Genomic DNA, 16701 nt, shown 5'->3' with positions numbered 1-16701 from the left:
GGAACATACCTTAAACAGAGAGGAGAACACATGAAATGTGTACACAGCACAGGAGCCGTCTGAGTCACACATGAGCTGGTTAATGTGGCTGCGCCAGGCTTCCTCGGCGTCATCACAGGCGGCGGGCTGAAAGGCAGCAAGGATGGCCGAGAAGAAGGGCGAGGGAGGGGGAGACACACCCCTGTCACCTTCTCCAAAGCTGGAAAGCACGGACACCACAGTCATCAAAAGGCTGTACAAGTCCTACCCCTGTGTGTCTGTGTCAGCCTGACGAGGCGGCCCTTTGGGTCCTTTATTCCCTCCAAGGGCCTTCTAGGGATTTGGTTTTCACTAGAGGTCTCTGAGAGCTTTTGGTTCCTAGGAAATAGATCCTTTTTTATTTGTATGATTCTTTTTACAGTTGGGTGGGGGGGGTGGTTTAAAACTGGTCTCACTATATAGTCTTGGTTGGCCAGAAACTCACTATGTAGACCAGGCTAGCCTTAAAGTCACAGATTTACCTGCCTCCTGAGTGCTGGCATCTAAGGGGTTCACCACCATGCCTGGCATTTCCAATTCTTTTGTACAGGCTTACATGTCTCATAGCCCTCAGCAAGCCTTTGTTCTCCCAGGGGCCAGGCCTCACACTAAACATCTGCCTCCAAGCCCTTTACACATTGCCTTCAGAAAAAAAAAAAAAAACAAAATAAAAAACAAAAAACAACCCTCTAATCCTGCTTTGGGTTCTTCACATTTGTCTCTGATGTAGACAGACAAGGAAAATCTGTGCACAAACTCTGGGAATACCAAGGTTCGGGGAGGCAGGACAGGAATGAAGAACAAAAGAGTGGGCTGGAGAGATGGCTCAGCGGTTAAGAGCACTGACTGCTCTTCGAGAGGCTCTGAGTTCAATTCCCAGCAACCACATGGTGGCTCACAACCATCTGTGATGGGATCCAATGCCCTCTCCTGGTGTGTCTGAGGACAGCGACCGTGTACTCACATACATGAAATAAATAAATCTTAGAAGAAGAAGAACAACAACAGAGTGAACAAGACAGACCGGAAGGAAGGCAGGACGGGAAAAGTCCTGCTTTCTCCATTCCATCCCCCCCAGCCTTTTCCTCTGATGGTCAGATATCCTGTGTAGCCCCGGGCTTTGACTTAGCTCTGTGAGTATAGCATCTCGACTTTCTCCTAAAGTAGATCCAAACCGCACTGTAACTTGTGACTTATGGCAGATGCTGGATCAGTGCAAGGTAGGATGTTTCCACCTATCTGGCTTCTCTTTGAGCTGATCTAAGTCACTACTTTTAGAGGCATTGGCCACCACGCCACAAGACACTCCATTAAAGAGTAGGACCTTAGCTTGTAAAGAGCCTGTAGGTTGCTTCTTTAACTCGGAAAGAATTCATTTTCAAGCTTAGCTCATATCTTATCTTCAAAGCTTCACATCCCCAGGGCCTTTTGGGGGGCTTTTCATGTTCCTTTCTGACTCTGTAAATTCTTAGTCCCATGGAAAAGCCCTCCATGGGGCTGGGTGATTGCATCTCAGTGAGGTTGTGTCAGCTTCCACATTAGAAGGCCTCTGCAGTAAGAGGATGTGTAGCCTGTGTGTCATGTGGAGCTAGTGAGGGCGTGCATGGCACACGGTATGCTGCGCATACTAATGCTAACCATTTCCCCGGGGCTGCCTTGCCTTGCCAGAGTGTACTGGTCCAGGCCCCGATTGCCTTTTTCCTCCGCCTCAGTCATATCCAGGCTGAAGCTGTCACTGCATTCGAACGCTGCAGGGAGCTCATTGATGGAACTCGAAAGATCATCTTCGTGCACGGTGGTGTCCTCCTCTTCGGGGACTGCCTCAGCCTGTGGTGACAAAATTTTAAACCCCAACGTGTAAGAGCAGACCTTCTGGATTCAATGCAGCAGAAGGGAAACACTGAGAGGGAGGGAAACGGGCTTAGAAATTCTCTGACGTATCCTTTCCCCGCCAACTTCCTTTTGGTGGCTGCCATAATTATCCCCAAGGGCTTGGTAGATTATCTCTATGTTCAGACTGTATGACGGCTAACTTCAATATTGTCGGACAGACTCCTCCCCTATCCTGTCTAGCTTCTGTGTTTACAGATTAGCAGCCTCGGCTCTGTGTATAGAGTACTTGCTCAGTGTCAGGTTGGCCATCAGAGTTAAGCCAGAAGAGAAGCGATAAACCTTTGTAGTCATAAGAACTCAGCAGCCCCAGAGCAGATGATATGTACACTAATGCCTGGACCGGTCCATGGAGGTCCACCTCACAAGACTACTGTAGTTCTAACACCCAGAAAGAAGCCAGACACAGATAAACTTTGATTTTGCAGCCCATGTCTTAGAGACAGGCACATCCAGACCTGTTCTCCAATAGGAAATTCCTTTTCCAATAAAGGCTAGAATACAAATACATGGGTCCAAGGTACAACAGATGCTCAGAGGGGAAGCTGCAGCGTGCCTCATACGGTGGTGACAGGCTTTCTTATACAGAGGGCACCCTATCACTCGCCTGCATGTAGGTGCATCCTACCCTCCTAGGGTAGTGGCTAAGGTGAGCGTGTAGCTCTCATCTCTTACCTGACCACAGAGCAGTAAACAATAGCAAGAAACCCCTCGAGAGCAGGCAGATCTTGGGTCAGTGAGAGGCAGGGAAGAGATACACAAAGTAAAATGGAAAGAGAGGCTGGGCTTGACCTGAGGCAGGGTGAGGGTGGGGAAGTCAACTGGAGAACAGCCTGTTCTGTGAGAGGAAGGAAGGCCACGGCAGAGGGAGGAAGCGCACATACGTGCTTCTGTGAGTCATCTTAAAAATAAAATCAAGGAGAAAAAGAATTGTCTGGGACTTAGACCTTTACCGTGGTCTAACATCTGGCCATTGGTTTACAGTATTCTGAATTCAGGATTAATGAGGAGAAATGAGCCAGAATGCTAATGCTGTATTAGCGAGTCGGGACGGTTCATGTCTTTGGTGGCGCCAAGTTCTTACGGATGAATCTATGTTTTCTCTAACATCGTAACTATATCAAATACCACAGAATTTAGGTCATGAGAAAACAGAGGTATCAAAAGTGAGACCGAATGTTTTATTGAAAGAATTAGATTATTTCTCTCGAGAGAAGTCTATCTGTCTGTCTATCTATCTATTGACTAGCATTTAAAAGAAAAATGGAGACTGTACTCATGCTGAGAAATAACATACTCAGTGTGTCAAAGATAGTTTTACATGTTTTCCCAAGAAATTTAACTTAAAATACTCTAATCTTGGGACTAATGTTCTAGTATTTTCAAGAGTTTTCCCAGGGGACTCTATTTTTTGACAAAAGGGGGGGGGGGAGTTCTAATGCTGAGAGTTCCAATTAATTTTTTTTATTCTTCCGTTTGAGTTGGGGCAATCTTAGAAAGAATTCTTATTTTAGCTCTGATTTTTTTTTCTCTTTCAAAGTTGTAAAACTATAGCCAAAATCAAGATATGCTCTATTCTAACAGTGACAGACTATTCTGGCATCTCTAATATAAAGAAATAAAATTCTACACTAAAGGTCATATGTGTGGTTACAGCACGCACATGAATAATTTTATGGGCAGAATATTTTCTGTGAATTTTGATAAAATAAACCTTAAATGAAATATCCACAAGATTTTTTTTTTTTGTCTTAAAGCCAACCTTTTAAAATAAGGAAATTATATGCATTAGGGAGTAACTCTTCTCAGGGAGTCTAGCTCGGAGAGTTTTATGCAAACTTGGCCTAAGTCTGTGTGGCCGCATTAAATATTCCAAAAGGCAAGCATCGAATCAATGAGCAAATTGTATCCTCAGTTCCTACGCAGGAAAAAAAATTCCACCCAGTGCGCACACACTCCTACCTCTCACTTAGAGAACTGTTTTATAAAAGCCTCCCCACTCTCCGAGGCTTCCTTTTGCAGTCAGTAGTCAAGAATTTCAGTTTCCAAAGACCTCAGGCCAACTCTCTCCACCAAAGGGAGGTCTGCTCAAGTTTGTGAGCATAAAACAACTTCAAAGCACAGGGAAGGGCAGGAGCTTCATTCCTTTCAAACCAGAGGTGTAAAGCCCCTCGACTTTGAACCTCCCTCTACAAATTCTTAACTAGGACTCTTTCCCCCCTTTCCTCACTCCCCTAAGGGAACTGCAATAAAAATTCCACAAATCTCTTCACCTTTGATCCCTCTGAAACCTGCAGATTATTTACTCCAGGCAAAGACGCCTCGAAGCTTGCCATCCTGGCATTGAAGGAGTGAGGGTCTGCTGGCGTGGAGTCACTGGTCAGCAGCTCCATCGGATTGGCCTCCTCAGAGGGGGAGAGATTCATGATCTGTTTAGAAGGCAAAGCAAAGGACATGTAACAGGAAGTTCCTGTCAGAAGAACACAAACCATTGCTCCCCAGTAGTTGGTTGACAGGAATAATATTTCTAAGTTCTCTATATCATCAATTGCTATCAGCATATTAACGTAGCAGTGGGCAGCCCCTAATGAATCTGGCCTCAGGGTACCAACTGCCTACAGCGACCTCCAGAGAAGAGGCCACTGAGACACTGAGCGGTCAGATTTCAGTTCAGCCGCCATAAAGTTTATTTAGCTGGAAACAAAACTCCTGAATTAATTAAAAAAAAAAAAAAAGTCCAAACCAAACCCAAGGCTTCCCAACTCACCAGTGGGCGAGTCCCTACTTACGAGGTCTGAATGTTCCAGGATCTGGCTGGCTGTGAGGTCCTCCTCCTCCGATGACTCATCTGAATCCTCATGGCTCATCTTGTTTAGGCTGGGAGTACTTCTCGAGAGCTGGCGCTCCTCCAGGATCTGCATATCACACTTGTCCAGGCTGTCCAGGGAGCGCCTGCGTACTCCCCAGTTGAAGTTGTCCATACTCTCCCCCTGGAACATACCACAGTCGGCTCTTCATGCCCCAGTCCGCTGGCGCACTCACCTTCCCACAGTCAGTCCCAGCGTAGAAACAACCATGGTCTCAAGCCCTCCCTCAGCTGCTGTGATGCTCAGACTCCAGTTTACCCACAAGAGGAGACAAAAAGAAGGGAAGCTTTTCGGGAAATGTGCGTTATCTCACAAGAACAAGTAAAGGCACACTTCTCTTTGATGTGTTAAAATATACATACACATACATATGTATATATGGTTTTTTTGTTTTTTTTTTTGAAACAAGGTCTTATTGTGTAGCCTTAGATGGCCTAGAACTCACTTTGTAGACCAGGCTAGCCTCTAACTCACAGAGATCCATCTGTCTCTGTCTCTCTCTCTCTCTTTCTCTCCTTCGCTCTCTCCCAAGCGTTGGGATTAAAGGTACCACACCCATTAGGAAATACATATTTCTTAAAGTTTAATTTTGGTAAACCCTAGAAAACTTTGTGTTTTTAAAAATCTGTCCAAAAAAAAAAGAGGGAGATTATTAATATTAAAATAACTTTAAAATTAGTGTATACGTCCTCTCCCCGGCCAGCCTCTGTTTAGTTTTAAGGAGGAGAAACAAGTATGCTTAGAGCACATTCCAGAATTCCTTGGCTGTTAAGTAGAAGCACATTAGGTAAACATCCCAGACTGTTTTGCCACAGCAGATTCCACGGCGGTGGGGGGGGGGAGGGGGGTGGGCAGAGTTAAAGGCTGTGAGTGCTGTATAAAGGTCAAGGGGCCATGCACTAATAGGAAGCCACATCTTGGCTTTTGCTTAAGACTCATCTTTAAATTGTCCCAAGCTGGGAAGTGGTTACATTTTTTGCCTCTGCTCTGAAGACTTCCTGCTGACTTGCCCATTCTGATTCCGCGAGAACTGGCTTTGTCAAACAAGAAAGTATTAACTCCTGGACTTGGATCTCAGATCTTCTCTACAAAGCACCAGCCATTAGACAAGTCTATTTGGCTGCCATATCCTTTTCTTTTCTGCAGAAATGAATGCGGGGGTTGGTTTTCTGTCTCTTGGAGCAGGAGTAAAGGAAGATATCTATACGGCACTGGCCGACTGTGTGTGTCAATTTGACACAAGCTTCGGTCATCAGAGAGGAAGGAGTTTCAGCTGTAAAAATGCTTCCATGAGATCCAGCTGTATGGCTTTTTTTAAATGAGCGATCAATGAACCCATTGTGGGTGGTGGTATCCCTGAGAGGTGGTTCTATAAGAAAGCAAGTTGGCTGCACAAACCTTGAGGAGCCAGTAAACAGCATCCCCAACGGCCTCTGCATCAGCTCCTTCCTCCAGGTTCCTTCCCGGTTTAAGTTCCTGTCCTGACTTCCTTCAGTGATGGACAGCAATGTGGAAGTGTAAGCCGAATAAACCCCCCTCCTCCTGAGTTTGCTTTTTTGGTGATGGTGTAAGTAAGTAAGGCGCACTCTGATGATAAACAAGAAGTCATCTGAGTAAGACCCAGCACTCCATCTTTTGAAACAGGGCCTAATGGTTCCTGAGGTATAGAAGCTATGCTTCTGATGGGAGGTCAGCGAGCAGCATAATAGTCCAAGAGTCACGAGAGAGCATCAAATACAGTAAGTATGAGGCTTTACTCCTCTGGTTCCTGGTTTTAGATAAGGTGGGTTTCGTGGACCAGTCCTTGGTGCCACAGACCTCACCTCTAATAGGTGTTGGCAGCCTGTCCACGGTTTGTTTTGACTATTTGTGGAAGAAGGCAATAGTAAGACTCCTAAGCACATCACTGCAGAGAGAGAAAGTGTTACCGTCATCTGTCCTGTTATGGGATTTTCAAGCATTTATTATTATTTTATGTGTGTGCCCGTGTGTATGTATGAGTCCTATGTGCATGCAGTGCCCTCAGAAGCCAGGGGAGGGAATCGGATCCCCTGAAATTAAAGTTACAGATGGCTGTGAGCAGCTGGGGTGCTGGGAACTGAACCTGGGTCTGTATTCATGCCACATGGGTTGGACCTCCCTAATGCGAAGTGTTCCCAAATCCCAATTGTTCTTCAGTGCCATCATGGAGCTCCCAAGTAAAAAATTCCGTGGTACAGGTCACAGTCAAAACCCAGGACCACTAAAAATGCTGTAAGAAATTACCATCAGGCTAAATGCAGAGGAAATAAAAATGAAATTAGCATTTAGACTTGAGGCTCATCCCAAAGAAACTGTGCATATTACGCGTATGCAAATATTCCAAAAGAAATAACACTCTCAAATCTGAAACACTTCTAGTCCCAAGAATTCAGAATAGGAAAACTCAACCTGTACCGGTTTCCCCCAGATGGCTGTAAGAAATCACTACTAAATAATTCGGGTTTCTTCCTGGTGGGAACAATTAATTCCTTGGTTTAGGGCTTAATGTAGCTACTGTGGTGGGAATATGAAAAAAAAATGTATAAGACCAAAAAGTCTTGAAAGAAAAGCAAAATGTAATTTGTAAAAAAAGAAAAATTAAAATAAAGGGAGGGGGTGGGAGATAAAGAGAATGAGGGTGTGAGAATCTGTAAACACAAACTCACAACCCCAATTTTTCTTGTGCCAAATGAACAGACGTGGTTGGGAAGGCTCCCCCAAGCTACAGCTCTGGAGGTCTCCTCCACAGATCCGAGCTTGCAGCATCGCAGCGGTACGAAAGGTTAAGAGGCTGCTACACTGGGCACAGATGCTCTTGATGTGGGGGAAACTGAACCCACTGGGCATGAGAACTGGGAGGCGCAGTTAATATCCGTCTCTATAGAGGGTATGACAGCTCCATTGCAGGCAAGGCCATTGAAATTATTTCCCTTGTGGTAGCTGAGAGGTCTAGCTCCCAGAGAAGGTCCACAGTGGAAGGACTATGGGTGTAGCTAAGAGGAAGAACACGTGCCTAGTATTGTTAACGGCTCTTGGGATCGATTTCTAGTGTACATAACAAAAGTCTATAGTGCGTAAAAGTCAGCCCAGCTTTTAAAAAATTATTATTATTTTAAAGTATGAATGTTCTGTCTGCATGTACGCCTGTGTGCCATGTGTATGCTGTGCTAGATCTCTAGGAACTGGAGTCAGAGATGTTTGTGAACTGCCCTGTAGGTGCTGGGAACTAAACTTGGGTCCTCTACAAGAGTAGCCAGTGCTATTAACCGCTGAGCTATCTTTCCAGCTCCAAGCCCAGCTTTCTCAGCATGGCAAAAAATACACTTAGTTGGAGCCACCCATCCTGTCTCTCCACCATATGCCCAACTTGTACCTTAGATCACATACAAAGAAAAAAGGCAAAACCCTGTGTATGCGTGATGCCAGATTGTGTATGTGTGTTGTGTTTGTGAAAATACAGAGTAGCTATTTCAGGTGGACCATATGCACATACAGTTCTCAAACTTAAACATAACACCCAGTTCATACTGAGAGAGTAGAATATCGTCAAATATCCTAGAAGTGTCAAAGATAATATCTCAAAATTATCTAAAATGAAATTGTGTTAAAATGTTATTATTAGAGTGCCAGAGATTGAACCAGGTCTTAGTGCATGATAAGAAAACACCTTCCTATGAGTTTATCCCTAGCCAAAACAAACACCAACCAACCCACCAAACAAATAAAACAACCCCCCTCAAAACAAAACAAAAAACCAAACAAACCCCAAAACAACCCCTCCCCCAAACCCAAAACATCAAATACATTTTTTCAAATAAAGCTACTTAAAGTGAGAGGGACATGGGTCCACTTGCTTATGCTGATCTAGGCCAGGGGTCAGGCATCACCATTATCAGCCCTGTCCTTTTCTTGCAGAACACAACTTTACCTAGTTGCCAGATACAGAGAGATTGCTTTGGGTTCTTAGAAAAGGAAGTGTGTGTGTTTTTTTTTTTTTTTTTTTGTTTGTTTTTTTTTTTTTGATTTTTGTTTTTCCAGTAAGTGCTGGGGCTAGAACTCAGGGCCTCACTCCATGCTAAGTAGACACTGTATCACTTAGGTACATCCTCAGCCTGATTTCACCATCTACAGAGTGGAAGAGACAGCAGGGGCCTGCCCATAAATCATAGTCAAAACACTTATCGATCTCCTCTCAAGAGATGCAACCATGCAACTTCTAGAACTAAGGATAATAAAGCATTATATTTTAGAAGATATTTCGATACTTGAGCAGCCAAGGGGTGGGGAGGGCCAAAACCAAACCAAATGAAAACAACAAACAAACAAACAAACCCCGCCCCCCCAAAAGCCTCTTCTATCACACACTTAAGTAGAAGTCTCCACACAAATAGGCAGACGTGCTGCAGGGAGGGGGAAGCTCCGATGTTACAGAACCAGGACACAAGATACAAAGATACAATGCACCTGCCTGCACCAGAATTGAGTAAGAGTAACAGTCTTACCTGAAGTTCCTGGGGAGCAGTGTGAATGGACAGAAAAACAAACAAAAGGTCTATTTAAAATGATTGTATAAAACACTCCAGTGCATATTAGTTTCCACACAAGTGACTGTGTTAGCAACAAATTCTTCAGTAGACATAACTCTACAAAGAAAGGAAAGTATGCCCGAACTCCAAGGAGAAACTCACTGTTCACCCTCAGAGTTCCTGTGGGCCTTCCTGTAGGTGATGAGGATGCAGTGATGTCATGAGCCCACTTGCAGAAGCGGCTTCTTACTTCCTCGACAACATTGTTTCTCTTTGAGACAACATTGTTTTTTTTGAAAACACTGTTTCTCTTTGACAACATTGTTTCTCTTTCAACAACATTGTTTCTCTTTAATACCTATTTATTTAGAAAGTTTGAATATTTGTTTGTGAGGAAATGTTTAAATGCCATGGCAGAGGAAAGAGGGTCAGAAAGTGTGGTCATGATCTGGTCCCTACAGACGGGAGATTGACAGCACAGGGACACGGCCCCTTTTAAAAAGCCTGCAAACTCCAAGGGCAAAAAGCTTGTGATGAAGATTTTATTCAGATTCCAAAATTAACTTGGGATTTTGCTTGTTTCTTTGTTTTGTTTTGGCAACCATGTTTTGAGGAAGAAGCCAGAGTATGCTTACACCAGCTTTATCAAGGGCTATTGGCCATTGATGGGATGGTCTGATGACTGGTATAATGTCTGCTGCATGCCTGACACTGTGCCACGAGACCTGCACAGAGCATTTGACCCCTCATGTAGGTCCACAGGAAGGTTTTTTTTTTTTTTTTTAAGATGTATTTAATGTATATGAGTACCCTGTGGCTGTCTTTAGACACACCAGAAGAGGGTATCAGATCCCATTACAGATGGTTGTGAGCCACCATGTGGTTGCTGGGATTTGAACTCAGGACCTCTGGAAGAGCAGTCAGTGCTCTTAACTCTCATCCAGCCTTGGAAGTTTTTATTATACCCACTGGCCCAAGGAGCAACCTAACATTCACAATGACTCAAGCTCAAATGTTTCTATGTTACTGTGCTCTCGACATCTCCGTGTCTTTTATTTTATTGTAGTTCAGAAACTGCAAGGCATCCTCAAGAGGTTTTCATCTTTATTTCTGAAATAGGGGTTATCTGTGTTGACTAGGCTAATTTTGAACTCCTGGGCTCAAGAGACCCTCCTGCCTTCAAGTACCTGGGATTACAAAAGTGTTTTGCCTGAATGGATCTATATATACCATTCACATGCAGTGCCTGCAGAAGCCAGAAGAGGGCGTCAGATCCCCTGGACCTGAGAGTTACACATGGTTGTGAGCCACCAGTGGGTGCTGGGAACTGAACTCAGGTCTTCTAGAAGAGCAGCTGGTGCTGTTAACTGCTGAGCCACCTCTCTAGCTCTCTAACTTTAGATGATAACGGAGCTGAGGTGATTTTTAGTTATCACTTGCTGTTGGCTAATAGCAGATAAGCTCAGGTATCCATCACTGATTGTCCCTGGAACACATCAGTTTTGTTTGTTTTGCTTTTCCCGGGGCTGAGATGTCGTCGAGCCTGTTAGACTTGGGAGATAGATATTCTGCTACTGAGCTAGCAGTCCTGGAATTGTGTCTGAGTGCCTTCCAGGCCACTCTGTGTAACACTGTCCTGGGACTGAGACAGGAGGATGCCTCCCTTGATGTTAGTTTAACTTCTAGAAAGCAAAGGGCGCTGTGATTGAACCCTAACCTAAGAACAGCTTTAGGTCAGCAGCTGGATCAAGGAACCCCTGATGTCAGCTGAGCACGCAGCCCTGGCCTTATCATTTCGAAATGATCTTCGCTGCATTTAGCAAATTCGTTCTTGGTCACTAATTATGGTTAACAAATCCCCTGCAATCCTCTTAATAGGTTTAAGAACAATTTCAGATGAAAATTAAGCAAGGCATTCATTTGAAGCTTGCCTTGGGGTCAGTACTCTTTCTTTTCTTTTCTTTTCTTTTCTTGAGACAGGGTCTTACTCTGCAGCCCTGCCTGTCCCAGAATGCCAGACTGGCCTCAAATTCAGAAATCAGTTGGTTTCAGCCTCCCCAGTGCTGATACCACAATCTCCGGAAGTACTTTTTCTTTTACTATCTTCTATGGGGGTGGGGCAGGGAGGTAGCAATGAAGATAGAACCCAGGGCCTTGAGTATGGTGGGCAAATGCTCTGCTGTTGACTGACGCTGCCAGTCTCAGCCAGTACTTTGACACTCTCATGTCTGGGCTTACTCAATGTGCTGTGTACTCTCACCTCTCCTGCTGGGACAGATATGGGGCAAACATGGCCCTGGGAGGACAACAGAAGCCAGTACTTGGGCCTCAACTAGACATGAGTGAGTGGGGTTTACCAGAAGTCACACTGTTTTCTGTCAGCTACTCAGACTCTCATTTTCCCATCAGATCACAGTTAAGTTAGGAGGCGCCTACTTACTGCAGGCTGTAAGCAACTTCCACTCTGGCCTTTAACTGTAAGGGCTGCAGTCAGGAAGGAGGAGAGCGCATTTTGTTAACTGGGGATTAACCAAGGCAGCATTTCAAGAGTTTTCATTCCCCAGAGGCAAGACGCTACCTCTCCCAGGGAACATGCCCAGAGTTGTACAATCAAAGAAGGTCCTCCTCCTCCTCCCTGCCCTCCAAGAGCAGAAATGGATCTGATTATTACCATTCCAAACAGACAGTTAGTTCTGTACACGCCTGCCAGGATGTCTGGAATGCCGACCACCAACTAACCCTGAAGCAGGGGTAAGACAGCAGGTCTCTGTCTCATGCTTTCTAAGCACTAATGATTTCATTAAACACAGGAATGCAGAAGCCGGAGGGCTCCCATCTCATGGGGGTGGCATCGCAGGCTTTGAAGTGACTGGGTCTCAGGAACTTTCCATTAGAAATGAGATTGTTAGAAATGATGCATTCCTGTGACTTAAAGAAAAAAATCTCCCTCAGACTACACATACAGCTGTTGGGTAGTCACTGCGATTCAGATCTCTGCCATTTAGAAATAAGTTGGCAGCTTTTGCTTGGGGCTCAGACAGGAAGGGCGGGGTGATTTGTGCAGCCGGGAAGCTGCTGGTTCTTTGCAGAACTTGAAACAAACCGGAGTTTACAACTTCCCAACTAGAGAACTTGCTATAGAGTGGCCAGTGGAGAAAGCAACACCGTTTCCTCAGGCTGAGCCATTTGACTGTGACAGAGAATACACCTTACCTCCCCGTCCTCCAGCTCCACGTCCAGGAAATCGAAGTCCCTGAAGACTCTGAACTGCTGCTCACTGTTGGTATCATCCATGTTCTCCTGCTCCCTAGTGCCGTCCTCAGACGACACCAGGCTCGTCTGATGCTCCGGCAGATCCAGGTCCCCACACGAAGAAAAAATCACCTAGGAATCAAAAGAAGCCTCTTTTGAGAAACTCACTGCCCTCTGGTTGTTTGTGCAGTGACTGATGTCCATTGGTTCCCTGGACAACTGTGTCTCCGGTACACACCTAATTCCTTAAGTGGGTATTTTTAGAATGTTCTTTTATTATTTATGTTGGACAGGTGCCTTTGGATTAAACTCGCTGCAAACACTCAAGTTCACACACTCCAAGAGCATTTAAGATCTGAACGGCTCTCTCTTAGTGGGACACTACTGTGTGTGTGTGTGTGTGTGTATGTGTGTGTGTGTGAAACAACTAAGCATGTGTTCACAGACAAACTGGAGCAGCTGAAATTTTCCACTGCTCTTGAGCTGACTGAGGTTTGAATCATGTGCTTTCACACGTCAAATGTATAGAAATAATAGTCAGAGGATGATGTCAAGATAGATTATTGTAAAACAAACCACAGGGACAAAGGATTTAACCCTTTGAAAGGTAAACCAGGAATTGGGAAGGACTCATAAAGAAAAGCCACATTTTTAGGCTTAGGTTCTTTGTATTTAGACATTTTCATTTAATTAACTTTTTGAGACAGGGTCTCACTGGCCTGGAATGCTCTGTAGAAAGGAGGGTGTCCTTAAACTCAGAGATAGGCTTGCCTCTGCCTCCTCCCAAGTGCTGGGATTAACACGGGCTCAGTGGCAGAGCATCTGTGTCATATGGTTTCTGGGTTCAAAACCCGGCAAGATCAGAAAAGAAAGGAAAACATAAACTGGAAGTGCCGGGGTTAAAGTGTGTGCTCCCATACCCAGCTGCTGAGACACTTTAATAGACCTTTTTAAAATGGTTGATTTGTTCTGTTTTTAGATAAAGTCTCATTCTGTCTTGTGGGCTGTCCTGGACTCACTATGTAGCCCAGGCTGGACTCACTATGTAGCCCAGGCTGGCCTCAGCCTCCTGAGGTTTACATGTATAAGCCACCATGCCTGACTTAATAGAACTCTGAAGAACTAATAAACAGCAAAGATTTCTCTAGCCAGTCTCTACTGAAGACAGATAGGAAACTAAAAGCTTTCTTCTGTGAACTGAAGACCCGGGGGTTGGGGGACCTATTAGTTGACACTACAACAATGAATGACCAATCAGACGCTCACTGTTGTGGAGGGTTGGAATGCAGAGCTGAAACCATCTTGGAGCATTTTAAGTCTTTGCTGTTAGTTGCTTTTTCTTGTTTTGGGTTTTTCCAGAAAAGGGTTTCTCTCTGTAGCCCTGGTTATATTGGGACTCACTCAATAGACCAGGCTGGCCTCAAATTCAGAGATCCACCTGCCTCTGTCTCCTGAGTGCTGTGATTAAGTTGTCAGTCACCACCACCCGACTATTTTTAGTTCTCTTAATGCCCATGTTTTTTTCACCCTTCAGTCTGACCTAACACCTACTTGATTAATAAGTCAAACCTTTGGAATATATTCTTAGCAAGCCTCTGGCTTCTACCAATCCAAGGTAAGAATGTCATCAGATTGACATCCAGCAGCAGGAAGTCCCTCCTTTGGGGTCACATGCCTGCCATCAGTCTCCCACAATGCATCTGTTGAATGTCCTAAGTTCTAAGTAGAAAACATTCCACGGTGGAACACATCAATCATGTCTTCCTGGATCTGTGTTCCCAGGCCACGGCCACTAAAATGTGGCTCAAGGGCTTAAGACGAAACTGTCTTAATTCTTTTGAGGGGAGAGCCATAGTCTGTGTTGACATTTCACATGACCACTACAATGTCCTCTTGTTCCTTTAAAGTGGACAAGATATTATAAGAACAGAAATAGAACAAACATCTTTCCAAGAAGAAAAAGAATGAACGGGTGTCACATTTCTTTTTTTTTTTTCTTCTTTTTTTCTAGTATATAAAGATAGCCCTGTGTTGTGGACGACATAGATTAGGCATCTCAGATCTGAGAACCCCAAATCTTAAAATGTTTTAAGTCTGAATCTTTCATTATTAATTAATTAATGTACCAAGACAGGATTTATTTTTATTTTTATTTTTTTATTTTTTATAATTCTAGCTGTCCTGGAAGTCACTATGCAGACCAGGCTGGCCTTGAACTCACAGAGATCCTGCTGACTTTGCATCCCAAGCGCTGGAATTAAAGGCATGTGCCACCACATCTGGCTTACATCTGCAGCTTCCCCCTCTCACCAGACAAGGTTTCTCTCTGTGTAGCCCTGGCAGTCTGGAGCTCACTCTCTAGAATAGGCTAGCCTGGAACTCACTGAATTCACCTGCCTTCTGAGTGCTGGGATTAAAGGCATGAGCTGTCACCACCACCATCTGGCAAATCTGAAACTTCCATGTCTGCAGATTTTAGAGAAGTCCAGATTTTGAGGGGTGATCACTGGGTCTACCCCAATTCACCTGAATTTAAAATCCACTGCATCTGGAAACACCCATTCCCGGGTACTGCAGGCAGGGAACACTTCACCTGTTTCCCATGCAACAGGAATCACAACAGGCATCACAAAGAGTCTCAGAGACAGTCAAATGGAGGGCCGTAGAGTCGTCAGCCCGGCCCGATTACCTCCACGGAGGCCCCTTTCCTGGTGAGTGCTGCTTAAACGACTGGGATGTGGCCAGAAAATGTAAGAGTGCCAGTGTGGAGAACCAGCCCTGGCCAGCCATTCAACATAGCAGAACCAAAGGCTCTGGTTTCTCTCTGCTGCACGGGCCATGGTGCACTGAACAAAGCCACTGGAGCAGCCCTCTGATGACGAGGTCACACTACAGAGGTGACTTAAGCAGAAACCCTTTCCCAGCAGAAGGAGCAATCAGTTGACATTCAGTTGACATGTTGGCAAGTTTTCATTGGGTCTCTAACACTTCACCCGTGCGTATGGAGTGGACACCGTCTGGGACATTAAAACAGAGCTCCACAGAGAAATCTGCTTGATGATTCTAAATTTCTTAGTGCGCGCGCGCGCGCACACACACACACACACACACACACACACACACACACACACTTCCAGGTCCTGAGGATTTTACCATTTTTTTCCCCTAAAAATTTGCTCATCATACATAATCTGGATTTTCTATTAATTTCATAAATTTGCTTCTTAGCAATCATCTGTCCACCTAAAGCCCGAGGGTGTTTTCTTTTCTACCTGTAACACCAGCGATAATTTAAACGGCATCACAGATAGACATTTGTAATGTTTTCTTGCTTTGCCACTGTGATGTAACTGGTGAGCCAACTGTAACATTTTGAGTAAACTTTGGCCGGTACTTCATCATCTGTGTTACTTTACGTAAACAAAACGGTGAGGTCTTATTACGATGCCTGTGCAGTGAGCAAAACTCTATCCAAGAGGACGGAGAGGAATGTTTGTCATGGATGGCAACGTGACAGGCACAATTGTGTGTTTGGTAATGTAGCTTGGGCACAGCTGTTTCTCCAGGCAAACAGCAGTGAGGTCTTTCTTGTCTGAGATTACTCTCTGTGGTGTGAGCAGGACTAGCACAGGGGCTGAATGCAGACAGTGTATCAGACTTGTCAGTCATACTGGAGTCTTCACCATCAATGACAGACAAGTCCAAAGGCAAAAGCAATACGATACCCAAATAACCGTGAAGCAGGAGAGAACTTACAGATGGGTTTTTGCTTAGTCCGACTTCCTGGCCGCACAGAGAGAGGACGTGTACCAGCTTCTCTTTCGTTCTTTTCTGGAAAACAAGAAACACAGGGAAGGTTTTTATTCTGGGGCCCCATCAGCATAACTGTCTTCATACATACAGGTTCTGGCCACAGAAAGTGAATGATGGTTGCTTTAGCTAGGATTTTTTAAAAACTACTTTTTATGTATATACATGCACGCTGTCTTCAGACACACCAGAATAGTGTGCCAGATCCCATTACAGATGGTTGTAAGCCACCATGTGATTGCTGGGAATTGAACTCATGACCTCTGGAAGAGCAGTCAGTGCTCCTAACTGCTGAGCCATCTCTCCAGACCTAACTA

The 16701-nt window shown here is 44.7% G+C and overlaps 1 protein-coding gene across 5 annotated transcripts in view; it reads right to left on the bottom strand.

Moving 5' to 3' along the window:
- Nucleotides 1-16701, bottom strand: part of FRY (FRY microtubule binding protein) — a 364922-nt gene that overhangs the window by 24035 nt on the left and 324186 nt on the right. For all 5 annotated transcript variants that reach the window (XM_080941189.1, XM_080941185.1, XM_080941186.1 and 2 more), the window contains 6 exons: nt 16331-16405; nt 12536-12706; nt 4698-4898; nt 4182-4337; nt 1679-1845; nt 10-199 (listed from right to left, as the gene is read on the bottom strand). In XM_080941189.1, coding sequence (XP_080797315.1) covers nt 10-199; nt 1679-1845; nt 4182-4337; nt 4698-4898; nt 12536-12706; nt 16331-16405 — 960 coding nt within the window. The remainder of the gene's footprint in view (nt 1-9; nt 200-1678; nt 1846-4181; nt 4338-4697; nt 4899-12535; nt 12707-16330; nt 16406-16701) is intronic.

Source organism: Micromys minutus, assembly GCF_963924665.1.
Source record: "Micromys minutus genome assembly, chromosome: 29".
NCBI lineage: Eukaryota > Metazoa > Chordata > Mammalia > Rodentia > Muridae > Micromys > Micromys minutus.
The sequence above is the reverse complement of the archived record's forward strand: the minus strand, read 5'-3'. Positions and strand labels throughout refer to the sequence as shown.